The sequence below is a fragment of the Mastigoproctus giganteus genome, chromosome 10 (genome assembly GCF_048544385.1).
Source record: "Mastigoproctus giganteus isolate SK-2022 chromosome 10, ASM4854438v1, whole genome shotgun sequence".
Classification (NCBI taxonomy): Eukaryota; Metazoa; Arthropoda; class Arachnida; order Uropygi; family Thelyphonidae; genus Mastigoproctus; species Mastigoproctus giganteus.
The window spans coordinates 202164162-202184034 of record NC_143584.1 but is presented as its reverse complement, the minus strand read 5'-3'; the positions used below and the strand labels follow the sequence as shown (position 1 = coordinate 202184034).

The following is a 19873-nucleotide window of genomic DNA, read 5'->3' as shown; positions in this document are numbered from 1 at the left end:
AGTTTTTCAAATTAACCAGCAGAATGGAACCTTTTGTTCCATTTCACTTTGTTCCAATTGGTGAATCTCGTTGCCCTTCTCTGTACTTGTTCTAACAGCTGTACATCCTTCCTGATGAGGCCTCCAGACCTGTATATAGTACTTAAGGTGTGGCATGACCACTGCCTTATACAAGGGGATAATCACCTTCTTATCCCTGTATATCATTGACAAGACACCATGAGCTACTCTTGGTGCATCTAAGGTATCTAAGGCTTCTCTAAATTATGTATCCACTGTCATGATGTTTAATGAAAAAATGACCCTTGTTTACAAGTCTCCACTCCAAACCAAAATTCACCATGCACTGACAGTCAGTTCTGTGAACTGTGTACTGCATCTCCTAGGCAGGGCTCAGTGACTTAAAATTTGAGTTTCGTACTGCTAAACTCAAATTTTAAGTAATTCATGAACTGCATGTGATAGATATCATCAGGTATCCCAGCAGTGTGTTTTCTGAGCAATTCACCCTATGGTGATGAAGGCCCATGAATGGGAACAGGAAAGAGATTTCAGGATGTTGAGGACATAAAGAAAAATGCTGTTGTTGTTATTTGGTTTTTAGGAGCATTAGCAACTAAGGCCATATTGCTCCGGGGATATGCGGTGGTCATGGGCTCGAATCCCGGTCTAATCAAGAAGTGTGTGCTACACACTGCTGCTCCTGCCCACCTGGCTACAGAGGCACCTAAAGAAAAATATAATCACTAAATTGAATATCATCTCTTTGGAAGCCTTCGCTTTCTTTTTAGTGACTTTTAGAATGGTGTAATAAGTGCATTCAATCAGGTGCGATTACTTCGAATAAAAAATAAAACCGCTTTTGAGCTCCTTCACTTTGTGTTCATTTAATGCATCGATCCAGGAACTTTACTGCCACCTTGTATATGTCCTTTAATAATTTATACAAGCTAAGTTTAAAAATGACATCCGTTTTTCTCTATGAGATATAAATTTCTAGAAAAATGTCATATTTTAATTTTAACAAAAATATGCAAATTTTTCAAAAAGTTTGTATTTTGGTTATTAAAGAATTAAGATATTGGATTCTAGTTTTATGTGGAACTAATATGCATCTTAGGGCTGGGTGCCAAATTTTATGGTTTCTTAATGTGGCTTTCTTTTATATAAGCATTTGACTGTCAAGAGATCTACAAGTTGGTTACCAAGAATGCTTGACAGATGAGCAAAGTATGTTTGACAGATAATTCCACAAAATGTTGTTTTGTAGAATTATCTTTGTTAAATTGAAAATTGCATTTTCAATTCAATAAAGAACAATTTAAAATAAAACAATAGGCTAGAGAGATAAGACTGAGTTCTGTTGAGCTCAAGTAAAAAAGTATTAATAATGCAATGTCAGTGCATTAGCACCATGCAGTACATAGCTGTATAAATAAAAAGAAGACAGTTTGCAGAAGAGGCATTACTTTACTTGTAATGTGAATCCTTTAATCTGCTTAAATAAGTAGTGCTTTCCATTATTTTACAAGAACTCACAATGTGAATCCTTTCATCTACTAAAATAAGTAGTGCATCCCCCAAAGGAGAAGTGTATTGCTACTGTTATTTATTCACAGTGGAGTAGAAACACCCAGATGGCAATGTCTCAAGCATTAGCATAGGCATATGATGCAAAAAGAAAGCTTATACAGCATCAGCCAAAAAAAAAAAAAAAAAAGAAAGAAACCTTCCCATTTCACCCACCCATTCACTCTAAAAGTTTGTCCAGTTCTTTCTTGAATTTATTTAAGTTATCAACTTCCACTGATCATTGGGAGTTTGTTCCAGCAATCAACCACCTGCTGCCTAAAGGCAGATTTCTGTATATCTATTCTACAACTGCCTTCCTCAATTTGAACTTATGCCCCATCAGGTGTGAAATCTGAGCAAGAGGAAGAATCTCATCAGCACTGTTCTTGCACAAACCATTCAAGGACTTATACAGCTCAATCAGATTGCCATGCAGGTGAGGTGCTTAGACACTGCAATTTGCAGAACTCAAGCCTTTCTTGGTTAGGAGCCACCCTTTGTTCCCCTCACTAATCTCACTGCCCTTCTCTGTACATATTCCAGCATCTCTACATCCTTCCTAAAATGAGGCCGCCTTCAGATCTGTATGAAGTACTCACGGTACTGTCTCATTGGTGGATGGGTAGGCATCCTAAGTGTAGGGGATGGCAATCCAGCTGTGATGTGACGCAACAATTTGAGAGATGCTGAAAAGTGTAAGAAACTGAAGTTCTATGCATAAAATGATCACATTTAATTAATGGACCACAGTAAGGGACTACAATGTGGTAAGCTAAGAGATTAAAACATTTTAAATAACATCATAACTTATATTAAAATGCTCATATTCAAACTGGATAGATTATTTGCAGTTGGCTATAATTTTCTTTTAAAGTTTCTTTTAAGGAAGACAATGAAAATATAATAAATGATAAAACAGTGCAAGTTTTGGTAATTATGTTACTGACCTGGACACAGCCTTCCAGCAATTTGTGTAATATATGAACTCTTTTTTTCATTATCTTTACATCATGAGGTGTTGAATCTGCACATTGACCATTGCTAATAGGATTAATGAATCTATTCCTGAATTCAACTCTTGTGCCTAGCAGATGTGGTTTCACAAAATGTAACATACAATGGTCTGCAATTTCAAAAGGAAATGTGGATTAAAAAATCTTCTAAATATAAAAAAAATTATAAAACAATCATTAGTATTAACTATATGGCTATTAGTTGGTACTAGTAGTACAGGTAAACTTTAATATCATATGTTCTTTTAGAATGGGATATCCAGTATAGTGTGTTTGCTCGCTATTAAATTTAATTAAACTAAAGCTCTTTGTTTTCATAACTACAGTGCCCATATTTTTTCCAAATGTTCACATTCAACAAAAATGATGTGTACTACAAATTTGAATGTACTACAAAGCTATGTTTTCTTTGTTGCCAAATAACATGCAGAGTACAGTATTTACATTAAATAGATTATGCTAGAAACAAAAGACACTGAATCGGTCAGTTTGATTCAACTAGAAAGGGTGATAAGTTTTATCTGTACCTAAGGAAACAGTAGTAGAAAGTAAACAATGCTGCAAAACTTCTTTTTCTTAAAATTGGATAGTGCAGAGTAAATTGTTGCTATATCTTTTGAGAACAGTGAAAATCATTTGTATAAATCAGTTATTTTCATGTTTTAGCATGTGGCTTTTCGTTTTCTGTGCTTTGTAAATAGTGGCACAGTCTACTGCATACATTCTTGGCTATTAATTGTAATTCATGCAATAAAGTACTCTATTTGCATAGCAATAATAAAATTTTAAAATCTGTAAAATTTGTTATATAGGGTATGTCAAAATTATGTTAACACTTACATGGAAAAAACATTGTAATTATGTTAACACTTATATGGAATGAACATTTGAATTTTATTATTATTATATTTTTTTCAGATATAACGGCAGATAGGTTAATGCTAGAAGAAAGAAGAGTGGTGGCAAGCTTGATGGAAATGTTTCGTTCTCCAACCATAGTCAGCAACAAGTTCCAAGAACAATTTCAACAAGACCCACCAAGCCGTTTAACGATTTATTGTATATACAAATAAATGTTGATTTCAGTTAACGTTGATAAATGTTGATTACAATAAATGTTTTTTCCATACAAGTGTTAACATAATTTTGACATACCCTGTAATATGACTTCATCTTGAAACAGGCCTATGGGGCTGGGAATTTCCATACTATAATAATTAATGATAGACACCAGCCAGGAATTAGACTAAAAATTTACTATACAATGAAATAATATACAATGAAATATGATGCAAATAAAATAAAACACTGATTAAATTATAGTTAAAATATAGTTAAAAACAATAAAATTAATTAAAATAAACTAGGTTAAAAGCGATAAAACAATACAATCTGGAGCTTTCGGAGAACTGCCGTCTCCTTCTTCAGCATTTTATTGTTTTTAACTATATTTTAACTATAATTTAATCAGTGTTTTATTTTATTTGCATCATATTTCATTGTATAGTAAATTTTTAGTCTAATTCCTGGCTGGTGTCTATCATTAATTATTATAGCCTGTAATATGAATCTGTATATATATCATGGTTTGATGTAATGGGCCTCAATCACTATGCTTATTGGAGTTTACTTGTATTGGTATTAAAATGACAGAATAATGAAAGAAAATGAAGCTTTGGTAATATCTACTATCAAAAAAAAAATAAATAAATAAAAGAGCTTGTTCCTTATTTTGAATCTGTGAATCCTTGCCTTATTTTGAATCTGTGAGTTATGGATTTAACATCATAATCAGATCCTCAAGCAGATATCTAGTTTCGAAATTATGCAGTTTTCAGAACTATCATCTATTCCTGAATGAGTATCTCTTTGCATTACAACTAGTCTCTACAGGCAAAATTGCTGTATATCACTAACAGTATATACAGCAATAATAGATAATTTCAATATATATTATATTTATTATAATATACACTGAATGATCACTGAATTATGACCACCCCCTAAGAAAACTGAATGCGACCTGCTGACCACGTGAGGTATGAGAGTGCAGAGTTAGTTGACCTATGTAGCATAGATAAGGTGTCAGTGGTTCAGTAGGTAATAAAATCCTGAGCATGATGGATAAAAGGATTTATTGGACATTGATAAAGGACAGATTGTAGGTGCTCAACGAGCTACTGCCTCTATTTCCCAAATGGCTGAACTGATGGGGTGTTCAAGAGTACCAAGTGTACCAAGACTGGCGTCAAAATGGTCAAACAACAACCCGATGGCAAAACTGCAAAGGTCAGTGAAAGGCTGATGTTAGAGGTGAGCGCTGAGTTCAAAGACTTTTACAGGTGAACAGGTGCAGCACTGCTGAAGGGTTGACTATCCAACACAACATGGGCCAACCCGGAACAATATCTGGCATGACTATGCATTGCACATATGGGCTATACCAGAAGACTGGAAGGTGTGCTGGTCGGATGAGTCATGTTATTTACTCCACAGTGTTGATGGTCATGTTGGTTGGTTCGTTATTGGAAGTTTAATGGCACATCAGCATCTAAGGCTATTGTGCGCCAAGTCTAATGTAATAAAATATAAATATGTTAAAATATAAAATAGCATATCCAGTTAATATATTATAAACAAAAATAGGGCATAAGATATTTATAATATATTAAACATTAGAGCAATCTAAATAAAAGTATGTAGATTAATCAGTTGTAAAAACCTCAATACATCTGCCACATTGTCATCGTCGGATAAAATCTGCCTGAGTGTATAAGGCTCAGACAGATGGTTAAAACATAAACGGTGTTCATTACTAAAATATGTACATTCAACTAAAATATGACGGATAGTTAAATTTGCCTTACAACGTCTACACACAGGACAATCATCAGTCCTCAGCAAATACGAATGCATCAGGTGAGAATGTCCTATGCGTAGCCGAGCAAGAATTACTTCCTCCCATCAAACCCTGTGCTGACTAGAATGCCAAAGCATTATTACAGGCTTAATTTCATTCAGCTTGTTGGTAAGGCACCCATTCCAAGATTCTTGCCAACGCGCGCATGATTTTTTGTAGATCAGTTGCTTGCAGTCTGTATAGGGGACTGACAAGCGGATGCGACTTTGTGGCGTTGCTGATTTTGCTACTGCATCAGTGAAGTCATTGCCTCTGATACCAACATGGCTAGAGATCCAGCAAAAGCGAATATCGAAGTTTAACTCTAAGAGGGAGTGTAATATTTGCTGCACCCGACATAATACTGGGTGAGTGCTTCTCACATTGGATAAGGCCTGTAATACGCTTAGAGAGTCCATATATATAGCATGCACTTTTGGTACTGGTGGGTTTTTATATGATCCAAGGCCAGTTTTACTGTGTGTAGCTCTGCAGTGTATATGCTACATTCACTTGGAATACGACTGCAGATTGTTTTGCTTGGAAAGACACAAGCAGGATAGCCATATCCTGCTTTTCTTCTTCTTATTATTTTTTTTATTTATTTTTTGCATCAAACAACACGAGGCTCTTGATCCATCATGTATGGTATCAAAAGTGCAGGCCGGTGTATGGTGTGGGGCATGTTTCACTGGCAGGAACTTGGGCCCCTGATGCATGTGGAACAACATATCAGTGGTCTCCGCTATCGTCAACTGGTTGCTGACTCTGTACACCTTGCTATGTTACACTTTTTCCCGAATGGCGATGGTGTCTTTCAAGATGACAATGTGCCGAGCCATCGGGCACTTGTGTAGGAATGGTTTCAGGAACACAGTACTGACTTCCAGCATATCGATTGGCCTGCGACCCTCCCCTCCCTCCGATATCAATCCCATAGAACACTTGTGGGACACTATGGAGAGGCATATCAGGTGTCTGGATACACCAATCATCTCCCTCCATATCTCCTGCATTACTGACTGCATTACACACAGCTTGTTGGCCATACCTCCCGACATCTTGTTGAATCAATGCCACGATGGATAGCTGCTGTACTGAGGGCAAAAGGAGGACCTACGAAGTATTAGGTAAGTGGTCATAATTCAGTGATCGCTCAGTGTATATTATATTATATTAGATAATTGCAATATATACAGCAATAACGTTTTTTGTTATTATGGTACCTGATCCTTGTACTGATCTATTTATATGACAAAAAATTGAAAAATCACCTTTTCTTCTTATTTTTTTATTTTATTTATTTTTTGCGAGACACATTTCAGGTGTCATAAGGGCTGACAAAAAATAGCTTCAGGCCACGAGACATGTAGCGTGTATCACTCATACTGCTTGTTTTGTACCACCTGTTTATATTCATGCCATTTACTTCTGAAACTGATATAAGCTTATGAAAATATATCATGAATATAAATAATAATTATTTAAACATATGAAGGAAAACAGAATAATTGTAGTGTGAGCTCTCCAAACCATTACTTTAAGAATCTATAAGATACGATGAACAGAGTTGTAAGCAGTGTTACAGAGTGCAAACTACATATGAAACATTTTTTTTTTTTTATGAGCTTCTACAATAAGCATAAACTAAAAATGGATGATAGTAATATGTGGACAAAGATTTTTACAAAGAATGACTGGTTTTACAGAGCAAGTTTGTAAATAAAACCACAATTTGTGTATTTTATTTAGTTGGGAGTATAAATATTTTTTATAATTTTAAAAAATGCTGAATCAATGTCAATTCCTTTGCTCTACTGTATGAAAGTAAGTCCGGCTGACAAAGTCAACTTCAGAGGTGAAAGCGATTCTTGCATTGCTAGTCTGGAAAGCAAGGTGTCTGGGATTTCAGGCTCTGCTGTGGGTTATCGTGGAACAAAAGAATACATCGGCTGTGTTATAGTAAATAAGAGTAAGAACATGTGCATTTATACTTGCATATACATCAATGTTGTGAGCATTGTAAAATTAGATGAATTTGAAGTACAGGCAGTTTCTGCTTTACAAGTTCCCGGGTTTACGAGTTTTTTTTTTTTTTTTTTAAATTCAAGTATCAAAAAAATCGAAAATATGAACGTTAATTGCTAAAAAAATGAATGTTTTTAGTAATCGCTTTGTGCCTGAAGTAAAATAATATTGTGAAGATAAAAATATTCCTTTTCGGGTGATTGTGATTTTAGATAATGCACCTGGTCATCCAACATTTCTGCAACATCACCACCCAATGTTAAAATAAATTTTTGCCACCAAACACGACACCAATTTTTGCAGCCAGTTGACCAGAGCGTTATTTCAACATTTAAAGTGCATTATCTTCAGGAGACATTTGATATGCTATTTAATGCAATGGATAAGGAGGGAGGTCCAACTCGTAAAGAATTCCATATTTTAGATGCCATTAAAATAATACAATGAGCCTGTGATAAAATTATAGAGAAGAACATGAAAGGTGTTTGGAATAAGCTGTCTTCAGTTTATTGATAATTTTGAAGGATTTCAAGAACCAGCAGAGATCGTACAAAATGAAACAGAAGTGGTCATTACCATTGCTACACAATTCCAGCTTGACATTTCTACAACTGATGTCACTGATCTGCTTCAAACATACAATGGAGAGCTCAGAAATGAAGACCTCTTTGAAATGGCAAAATGTGAAGAAGCTGAGGAAAAAGAAGATTTAACAGTTGAAACTCCTATTTGTCCTTCACTCTCAAGGGGCTAGATGAAGCTTTTCAACACATAAAAAAAGCAACTGAGATTTTGGAGTCATAAGATTCAAATTTGGAGCATACTAGGAAAGTTGCTACAGATTTCAAAAATGCTTATGCATGCTTTCGTGAAATTTATAAAAAAGGAGAAGACTATCTTCTGAAGATGACGACAACTCTTTGTGTTTCCATCAAACCAACGAGTACAGAGCCAACAACGAGTGATCAATGAGTATGCATTTAGTCGATGATGATGAAGAATAAACACTAACATTTGTAAGTCATAAATAATTTCTTTATAATAATTTTCTTGATTTTTACAGGCTTTGCTTTCATTTGTTTGGATAAATCAGTCATTGTTTAAGCTTGAACAAATTAGCTAACTAATTACCCCTGTTTTAAACATTACACCTATGGGAAATAAATTCCCGCTTCATGAGAGCACGCTAGGAACTACCTGTACAGTCAGTCCTCGTATAATGCGTGTTTACACTACACAAATTCGATCATACATGATTTATAAATATGGGAACGATATTGTATATAACACGAACCGAATTTGCTTATGCACAATTCGCTTTTGTGTTTACAAGAAATGGCAGTCAAATGCAGAATCATCCCAACTGAATGCAACATGACAGGAATGAAGAGAAGATTTTGAAAATGTATTTGTTTTTTATATCAGTAAAGGGGAACACATTTCACCATAATAATGTAAAAATCCACACAATTCCAGTTATTGGTATTATTGCAAATGCAATTAGACCGAGTTTACTACCAGTTTATAACAGATTCCACTAGCAGAAACGCAACTGGAAATTGTTTTTATTGTTTTATGGTAGTAACACCCAGAAATATGCTGTAGTAAAATGTGAGCTGGTGAGGTGTTAATAGTGTGTCTCTGCCTTTATGGTGTTGTTAATTCAGTTGCTACACACGAGCAGCTTTGTTCATGTGTATCAAGTGTGCCTCCTCATTTTGTAATTGTCCTTTATTCCCTAAAAATGAGTAAAATACTTAAAAGGTGTGAAAAGGAAGCGTCCTGGTTACACTACAGATTCAGAACGAAAAACAAAAGAAATATCGATAGACAGAGGCGGACTGGGTCAAAAATTCTTACCCGGGAAAATTTGTAGCGGCCTCATACTAGTGTTTATGGGCAAAATCACGCTGGCCTCTTGCCCAAAGACGATGGAGGGGTTTCCCCAGTAAGGCTTATGGCCAGTCCACCTCTGTCGATAGAGAAAAAAATATGAAATTGTGAAACACTTTGAGCGAAATGAAACACCATGTGATATTGCACATGCTACAGGTCTAAATGAGGCAATGCCAAGAATTAGAAAGAATGTAGAGAAAATAAAAACAACTTTCATAGCAGGAACAACTCAAAGTGTAATAAAATCCATTAAATCAAGACACAAAGAATCGGAAGAGATGGAACGGCTGTCATCTGTTTGGATAGAAAATCAAACAAAGAACAAGTGTGTTTATGATAGAAGAATATTTTGTTACGTAATATTCATAAAAAAATACGTAAGTATTTTATTACGATTATTTATTGTGTTTAGTAATGTTTTGGTTACAAATGTGTAGATTTGTAACCAAAGAAAATCAAACAAAGAACAAGTGTGCTTATGATAGAAGAATATTTTGTTACGTAATATTCATAAAAAATACGTAAGTATTTTATTACGATTATTTATTGTGTTTAGTAATGTTTTGGTTACAAATGTGTGTTTAATCTCGGGTGGTCGGCATCTAACCCTATTTTTCCCATAGGGCATGTTATTTATATTGCACGAGGGTTTCCAGGAACACAGCTATCGTGCTATACAAGGACTGACTGTACTGATTAAGTCGTGGAATGCAGAAATTATAGGAATAGTGGAAATATGGTGTTACTCAGTCATAAGTGATGCTGAATTGGAATACGGGGAGTACAATGTATACAAGGACAGACAGGACAGGAAAGGAGGAGGTGTTACACTCTTAGTTAAGAAGAATATTAAATCTAAGGCAGCATATCCAGTTGACGTGGGTGACGAGTGCAATGTTGAGTCAGTTTGATGTGATATAAGGGCTGGGAAAACAAAATTGACAGTAGGAGTGTGTTATAGGCTTAATAACTGTACCAAACAGTTATACAGGGAAATAGAATGCACCAGCAAATCAGAATGTCTTCATAATGGGGAATTTTAACTTTCCAGATGTTGAGTGGAATTTGTGGGTTGGTTACTCACAAACTAGCAAGACTTTTGTGGATTTCTTGGATGACTGTTTTCTACATCAGCATGTTTGAGAGGCAAAAAAGAGGAAGCAATACTCTTGATAAGGTTATCAGGAGTGATTTTTCATGCATTAAGAATCTGCAGGTAAAAGACTCACTGGATGGCAGCGATCACAGTGTACTAATGCGAAATTTAATTAAAGAAATAACTACTGCAAAAGATAAAGGGAAAGGCTTTTGCTTTCGTAATGGTGACTAGAGATCTCAGACAGTTTTTAAATTGTGTGCAGTGGGACCAACAGCAAATTCTAATTAGGAAGTATTCAGGCTTGTTTGTTTGTTATTTGGTTTTTAGGAGCATTAGCAACTAAGGCCATATTGCTCCGGGATATGCGGTGGTCATTCCCTGACCTTTCCGCATTCTCCGTATTTGGTGGTGACGGGCTCGAACCCCGGTCTAATCAAGAAGCGTGTGCTACGCACTGCTGCTCCTTCCCACCTGGCTACGGAGCGCCGCAGTATTCAGGCAAGTAATAACAGAAACTACTAGGCTTTTCAGATCAACAAAGAAATACTGTTCAAGGCTTAGATCTAAATGGATGTCAGATTAACTATTAAGACATATTAGCATTAGTTGAGGCATAAGATGTAAGAAAGTAAGCTAATACACCATCACAAAAAAAAAAAAAAAAAAAAAAACCACTCTTCCCATTTCACCCATGTTACTCCAAATGTTTGTCTAGTTCAGCCTTAGATTTATTTAAGCTATCAACTTCCACGACAGATGGAAGTCTGTTCCAGCAATCAACTACCTGCTGGCTAAAGGCAAACTTCTGCACATCTATTCTACTACTGTCTTTCCTCAATTTCAATCTATGCCCCCTCAGGTTCTTAATCTGAGCAAGCGGAAGTATCCCATCAGCATTGAACTGATCAAACCATTCAAGGCCTTGTACACCTCTATCAGATCACCTTGCAGTTGGGTAGTTTCCAGATGCTACAACTTGCAGAATTTAAGCCTCTCTTGGTAAGAGAACCCCTTTGTTCCTCTCACCAATCTTGTTGCCATTCTCTGTACTCGTTCTAGAAACTCTACATCCTTCCTAAAATGAGGCCTCCAGACCTGTACACAGAACTCAAGGTGTGGCCTCACCATTGCCTTATACAAATGTATAATCACCTCCTTGTCACTGCTGGCGCCTCCACAGCCAGGTGGGCAGGAGTAGCAGTGTGTAGAACACACTTCTTGATTAGACTGGGTTCGAGCCTGTGACCACGAAATACAAAGGATGCGGAAAGGTCAGGGAATGATCACAGCATATCCACGGAACAATATGGCCTTAGTTGCTAATGCTCCTAAAAAAAAAAAAAAAAACCAAAATCAAACCTTGTCACTGCTGGAAAAATTGCTATATCATCATTGACAAAACTCCATGACCTGCTCTGGCAGCCCATCTGCACTATTCAGAGAACTTCATATCTGACTGCACAATAATCCCCAGATCTTTTTCATTCTCCACCTCCCTGAGCATAGTACCACACATTGGCACGTTTCTCTTGGGTTACTGCAACCCCTATGCAGTACTTTGCATTTGTTAATGTTAAACTTCAATTGTCACTTCTCAGCCCATCTGCCTAACTTTTCTAGACTCTGTTGCAGTAGAATACTATCATTAGTGTCATTAACAACCCTGTCAACCTTTGTATCATCTGCAAACTTGGACATTAAGCCTAATATAAATTCATCGATAAATACACAAACAAAAATGGGTCCAGCACAGAACCCTGGGGACTCTATTAATAACATTACTCCATGTAGAGCAGTGTCCATTTATTATCACTCTTTTCCATCTCCCATTCAACCATCCCTTTATGCAATGCAGAAACTTGCCCTTAATGCCATACTGCTTCAATGACGGAGAAGAAAAGTGCATGGGATGCATATATATGTTGCGCAGGTCTTTTCTCCGTTGTAGTATAAACTTGCTAGGGTTCCAACAATTCTCAGTTACGGTGTGATGTGTCAGTTAGGAATAAATGTTCTTTGCAAGAGTTACACTAATATTTGCATCCGGAGAAACCTGGCTTTCATGTAATCGTCTAGCAGTTAGTTAGGACAAATCCTGTGTTCTGAAAACTAACCCAGATGGACGTTGAGCTAGTCTGCAACATCAAAGATTGCGTTGTGTGATTTTCACCTTTGACTCCTTTCTATTTGATTAGAATCAAAAGCGCCGCCTTAACAGTTCTTTATCAGTAATCCATTCAAAGAAATCATGTGTCATCAGAGAGTAATCAATAGGCAAAAATTAGCAAACAAAACATGGTTTATTAAACATACTAAATTGTTACAAAATACAGTTAGACAAAACAGTGTATAAGGCTTTAGTAAAATAGCCTTGAGCTTTTATACCTTTACATATTTAGGTAACCAACGGATTAATTAATAATGGTATGGGTTTGCAAATTGTTATGTTCTTCATGAACAATCGACAGCCAAAGAGCGTTCATACATCGCGTAGCTGACGAATATTACACCACATTGGTGGAACATGTAAGATTGTAGGCCATGATTAATATTCAGTCTTAATATTTAATTATAATATTCAGTTATAATATTTAATTATAATATTCAGTTTTAATGTTAATTAGGATTATTCAGTTTTAATATTTAATTATAATTAATTCTAATTAAATAACGTCCGGTATTCATGTACAAGTTACAGTATCTATTAAATATGAAATGCTAAGTAAAATAACAAAACTCTCATCAAAGTATGAGTGTGCGTGAGGATCGATGTCTTTAAGCACAAAAAATATATAAAAGGGGGGGGATGGAAGTATGTTCGACTTAGCGCAATTAAGTTCCGTTTATAATTAAATAACGAGGGTTAACTTACCCGAATAATTCAGCATCGCCTCAGGAACTGTAGTTACCGGACAGTAGTTCATCTCGATTCCTTCCTATATCTCATTAACGAGTTTTTTGCCTTCTTCTTCTTCCGACTTTTCGTTTCCCCTTCTTAAGAATATTTTCTTCACAATCTAAAAAAGATTATCATTGCGACGGCTCTCTATCTTAACAAAATCCTAACTCAAACTCCGCTAACTGCCCTTACAAGTCACAGCTCTTTCACCGACCAACTCTCACTGTCCAAGGCTCGGCTCCAACTACCTAGAAACTCCGACTTCAACTATTCCCACACCCTAACTGTTAACCGAACTGCCTTCCCCCCTATTTCCCTTCTAGTTAGTTTCGTCAAGCGGAAAAACATCTGGGGAACTGTATTTTTACAGCGTTCAGACTCAACCGAAAATCCGATTTATGAAAGTCGTTGAAAGAATTACATGTTTGTATGAGGCTCGCCCAAAAGGCCAAAACGGACATAAAATCGTCTACTCCGACACAAGAAACTATGAAATAATAAACACTCTGCTGATGCCTGAATCAAACACAATACTAGTAGTGTTCTCCGAAAATCTAACTCCCCTGTTTTTATGACTAGTGCCGCGACTTTTCTGTTTTCGGTCAACAATACACTCGGACGCTTGCCTGCTCCAACGAATAAATAACGTACGGCAGGCGTCGGACGGTGGTTTTGGAATTTCGTGGGTGCGGCTCTGCTCCCATGCGAAAGCGAAAGTAATTCTGCCTTCTCCGGCGAAGTAAATATCGTATGACAGATACAGTGCAGCAAAAAAGTATGAGGCCCTTGTGCTCTCTAAGAATGTACCAATACGGTTAAAAATAAATGCATTTTTAACACCCCTCCGCGCCACCAGTAGATTTTGCGCAAGTGAAAAGAAAATTTCACATGCTCAAAATTTAAAGCATTACACAACTCTCAAAGATTGAGCATAGGGCCTTTAGGGGGGGAAAATCAGACATCTTTCCTCTTACATAATCAAATTAACCTAAATTAAACAAAAAGTGTGAAATATAACAATGTGTTCAACATATAGTGCACAATACGTAAATATTGTTGTCTGAGGATAATTACTGTTCATGTTTTTACACTTTTGCACATGACAACCTTACCTGGTTGGAGAAACAACAACAACAATCTTTGCCGCAAAAAAAAATTAACACAGTAAAAAAGTGGTAAGTGTTCTTGGAGAATTATGACAGTGTCTCTTGGTTTTACTCATTTCTGTTTATTAATTGTGCTGTAGAATGTTCTTTTGTTCACTATTGTTGGTTCTGGACCATCAAAGTTCTGTCGTATTGGAGAGACTATCCTTCATTATCTGAAGAATCGGTAAGAGTTCATCTCCTCTGGAACATGAAGGATGTAGGTGATGTGTGACATCCATCACCATTCGATGCAGTAACATGACATGAAACAAATAGAAGTACAAAAGTATTAATATCTGTCCTTGTTTCTAATATTGTTTACAAAATATGATGTATATCTAACACAAAACAGAATTCACATCTATGACAATTAACAACCAGGACAGTACATTGTATATATAATGTTATTTCAACCTTTGTGTAATTATATATTTAAGCTAAATTGAACGTAGATTAGCCATCCCTTACAATACATAATCAGGGTTTAATACAAAAAAAAAATGCTTAAGGAACAAACAATTACAATGGCTACATCCACAAAATATAAAGAAATAAAGAGTAACATATTAGATTAATTGATAAGTAATTGTCCCTGAGATTATATAACTATTTATGCAGTATAATAATAATCAGTGCATAAATACTTCTGACAGATGTTGCACTTCTGTCAGTCACTTCTACACCTGTTCAGAAATTGTACAATACTAATGTCTGACATTCAATGGTTATATATGTCTAATATATATATATATAGAGCTAAGATTACATACATGATAATTCAATACTGCAGTAACATAAACTGGTTACAAACTGTGATTATTATGAAAACATATTATGTAATTGTTCAACATGAACATCTGACAGTAATATATCAGTCCTTATTTATCTCAACATTCAATCTGGTCAGTAGCCTTCTCCAACTTCACTAGTCCTTTAAACTCAAGCTACTGAATGAAGGTATTGGTTGAGTGCACTGCACAGTGCTCCACCAAGCGTTTCCAAGGACACAAGAAAGGGTTGTCTCTTGGTAATGGTAATAGTTTCTTATCTGGGCAAGGAGAAGTCCCTTATGTCTATTACTGTTCTAAAGGCAAGGATCTCCTGTAGGAATTGTGCCTTTTCAACCCCTTTGGTGAGAATTGACTAGCACGGCATAGCAATCAGGTCGATCCATGACCCAGAGGGTCAAGAAGTTGAGAGCTCCTTGCTCTTGAACTGAAACCATGTACTGATTGTCACATCCAATTATGAGAATCTCCTTTGCTGAGGGTGCATCTTCTTCACCTCTAAACCACAGGATATCAACAAACAACCTGTTGTTGAAGGGGATGATTAACAATCTGCCGGGGTTTTCTTGGGCCGACTGAGCACCAAGGTCTTCAATGGTTTTGCATGGACAACAACTTGGCCCACATCTTTGTATGCCATAGCTCTCCACAGTCACAGCATCCGTGTGAGGAGGAAGGCTCTCAGTTTGGTAACAAAATTTAACACCTTCCTGACTAATAATGTTGATGTAACTGCAAGTGGGAAGAGAGAAAAAAAAAACACAAGCAAGGAGAATAATTCCACTTATTCACTCTTTCTCTCCTCACTCTTCCCTTTCAGTCAAAAGATTTGTTTCATTTACGTCTTCTCGTATTATTTTGAATCACAGGAGAGGGATATCTTAGATCATTTACACTTCTCATTTACTCATTTCATTCACTCTTCCTGTTCTCACTCACAACCTCAAATGTCACTTTCTCGATTTCCTTACATTTCATTTCAGAAACGAATCACTCAATTTATTTGCAAAACAACACATGTCATGCACGGAAAACTAACAAGATTCCCATCCCCAAAAAATATACTTAGAAACCATTCTCTTATTTTGAAAAATCGCCCCTGATTTTCCTAATTAACACAGTGTCTTATTCATCAGCAGTCTGGAACCTTGAAGGCATGAGCATGAGTACAATACTCAGCAGTCTTGTTTCCGTTTCCTTTTCCATTATAGTTGATATTAACTATGTGTTTGTTCTATATTGACTTATCTACATTCATATGATATCAATCACTCCCTTCATTTCATCCATGATGGAGTCCTCAATAGTAGGTAAACTTTATTTGAAAAAAAAATTTAATTATGGAACTAGAAATCTGATTCGTGTTGTTTCACATCCTTATCTGAGAGTAAAACTGAGAGGTGTTTTGTTTTGTTTTTTTTTCCAAAATAGCACAGGGAGATGGATCCCAAGTGTAGATCTTGAAATTCAGATGTTACCTTCTTTTCCTTTAGTCTTTTCTTCAGGAAAAAGACAAAACAAGTAGTACCTGGGTGGAACCAGCCGTTCCCAGGACAATTGCTTCACCTCGTCCCCAAAATGAAAGAACCAAATATGATTTTTTTTTTTTTTTTTTTCTGGATCCAATCACCTGAACTTAAATTTTAGCTATGCAATGAGAGAGAGAGAAAACAAAAGTGACCAGGGGCTTACTGGCCATGCCCTAGACAAAATGCACCCTTCCTCTCTGCATTTAATCCTGTATAATTTTATAAACTTGATATGTTTGTGCAAAAAAAATAATAATGTCTGTTCAATAGAAATATTCCATCACTGGTCATATTTGATCAGAAGCTGTAGTGCTAATCTCCTTTTACTCCCCTTTTCTTTTTTTTTTCGGATAATGATTCTTACTTTACATGGAATTTAGGTTTTTTTTTTTTTTTTCTTTCCTGTGTTTCCACCATCATCATTCAATACTCTGTGCTTGTTGCTCCATCCATTTACACAACTGCTGATAAAACATCCTGACAGAATCCGACAAAAATGATCAATATCTTCACCTCTATGGTTACGTTCTTTGATCCTTTGTTTGCCATAACTTCGCTTATCCCCTTTTTTTTTCTCATTAAGGTAACCTTTTCCATATGGTGAAAACTGGGCTTGCTCACCAGTCAACACATGTCCCACTGTGTCTAACCTGATCCACGTTTACATTGGTGGCATCAAACACATTCTGTAGAAAATAACTGGTGGGTTCCTAACAATCTACAATCCAACTCTGCTAGCCAATACGATTCGGCTGCTAGCCTCTGACATATACATAAGGCCTGCCAATTACACTACATATAAATACAGAAAAGAAATGTCACTCTCATGTGCCTCTCCTGTTCCAACAAAGAAAAATTGTCCTGTTCCTTCAAGACAGAGGAAACACAATAGTGAGCCTCCTCCCACACTGTTCTTTCATTCTTCAGGGTTTCTATCTTACCATTTCTCTCTTTTTTTTTTTCTTAATCTCTCCAAGCATCTCTAAGTGCGCCTGCCCAATCAAATCCTTCGCCTTCAACTCGTCGGTTTAGCCTCGCTGCCAGTGGCGCTCCTAGCATCCACTGAAAGGTCCTATCCACCATACTTGGCTGTTCATCTGGGTCTGCAGTTCTCTGTTCTTCACTATTTTGATCTGGAGGTTCACTCCTCTGATTCTCTGTTCCTATGGTAGGATAATTTTGTTCTGCCTCATCTCTTCTAACTGGAACTGACTCGGGCACTACTTCATTTTGTGGTGGAGAGATACTAGACACCACAGGAGGGGGGTGAGTCACACGGCTACGTAAGTTGTATGGGTGAGACTGGGTGGGTGCCTGTGTAATTCTGTCTGAACTTCCAGACGGCTCTGTCCTCCACTGATTCCTCGATGGGAGAGAAGACAATGGGATTGATACAGGCAAACTCACCGTTCTATCTGGTTGTAGTCTCACAGGTCTGGGGTGTATTGGTGGAATCAACGCACATTCTTCTAATATGGGCTCATCAAAGATCCAAGTTTCCTTCGGCACTGTCTCTGTACATGTTTGATCCAGTGATTCATTATCTTCGGGCTCTTCTTCCTCTCCTATTCTAAGTTCGGGAAAAACTTTCCGATCAACAACCTTTGTCAACCGATCCACATGCACTATCTGCCTGTCCTTTGGGTTATACAGATTTTGTATCTCATAATTGACCAAAGAAGTTTGACTAATTACCCGGTATGGACCTGAGCTTAATCGGGCCAGTTTCTTCGTAGTACCTGTCTTTATCTTAGGTGTGAACAGGTAAACTAAACTTCCAACACGAATATTTTTATCTACTGCCACAGCAGTTCTGCGTTCTTCTTGTTTCTGTAAAGCCTCTTCCAAATGTTGAGACACAATCTCATAAGTCCTTTGGAGACGTGCACACATTTGTTCTGAGTAGTTTTCTAACGAGGCATAGCTCCGTCTGGTTTTTCCATGCCATAGGTCAGATGGTAACACTAAATCTCTACCATAGATTAAGAAATTGGGCGATTCCTGAGTAGCACTATGGGTTGCTGCATGGTACACAGCAATCGCCAGTGGTGTCATTTCGTCCCAGTCTGTTTGAGCCTCATTTATGACATGTGACAAAATATTTGCTAAGGTGCGATTCAGACGTTCGACTTTGGCATTTGTTTGAGGATGATATCGGGACGTATGAATTTGGTGAATGTTCAACTTCTCACACACTTGTCGTAACAATGAAGACATGAAATTTGTGCCTTGGTCTGTGAGAATGTACTTAGGAATTCCATGCCTAGCGACCACATTATTAATAAAAGCTGTTGCAACTTCATCTGCCTTTTGGGTCTGGAGCGGAACCACTTCGGCATAACGAGTAAAGTTGTCAACTGCCAACAGCAAATACTTGTTTCCTTTCAGTGTCATTGGGAGAGGTCCCAAAATGTCTAATGACACCCTCACCCAAGGGGCGTTTTCGACTGGGACTCTCATCAGAGCCGCTTTAGCTTTAGGATTATAACCTTTTCGTTCCATGCAAGATGGGCAAGATTCAAGATAATTCCGGATGTCTGCGTACATGCCTGACCAGAAAAAGTCCCTTTTAACTTTTTCCAGTGTCTTCTGTAACCCTAAATGGCCTCCAGAAAGTAAATCGTCATGGCATGATTTTAAAATTTCCCCCTTTAGACCTTCTGGAACGACTAACTGTTCATTTGGGTCTTCTCGGGTGTTTCCAGAGCCAGACAGAGTATAGTGGTACAATAATCCATCATTACTCATATAAAAGGAATCTGGCACTCTTGTTGATGCCTGGAGTGTTCCTTCTAGCGCTTCGATTAATTTCCGCAAGATCGGATCTTCTCTCTGTAGAGTTTTGATCAAAGTTCTGGTTTGATTTTGAGGAAAAATCACTGGTTCCTGATTTGCCTCTGTTGATATTGGAGCGACTACCTTCATATTTCTTTGTTTCCTGTGCTTTTTCTGTGACTCATCTTCCTCTAACACAGGTCTAGAAAGGAAATCTGCATTTGAAT

At 36.9% G+C, this 19873-nt stretch overlaps 1 protein-coding gene across 3 annotated transcripts in view; it reads right to left on the bottom strand.

Moving 5' to 3' along the window:
• Positions 1 to 19873, bottom strand: part of XNP (ATRX chromatin remodeler XNP) — a 664672-nt gene that overhangs the window by 307602 nt on the left and 337197 nt on the right. For all 3 annotated transcript variants that reach the window (XM_090383634.1, XM_090383636.1, XM_090383635.1), the window contains exon 16: positions 2520 to 2695. In XM_090383634.1, coding sequence (XP_090239760.1) covers positions 2520 to 2695 — 176 coding nt within the window. The remainder of the gene's footprint in view (positions 1 to 2519; positions 2696 to 19873) is intronic.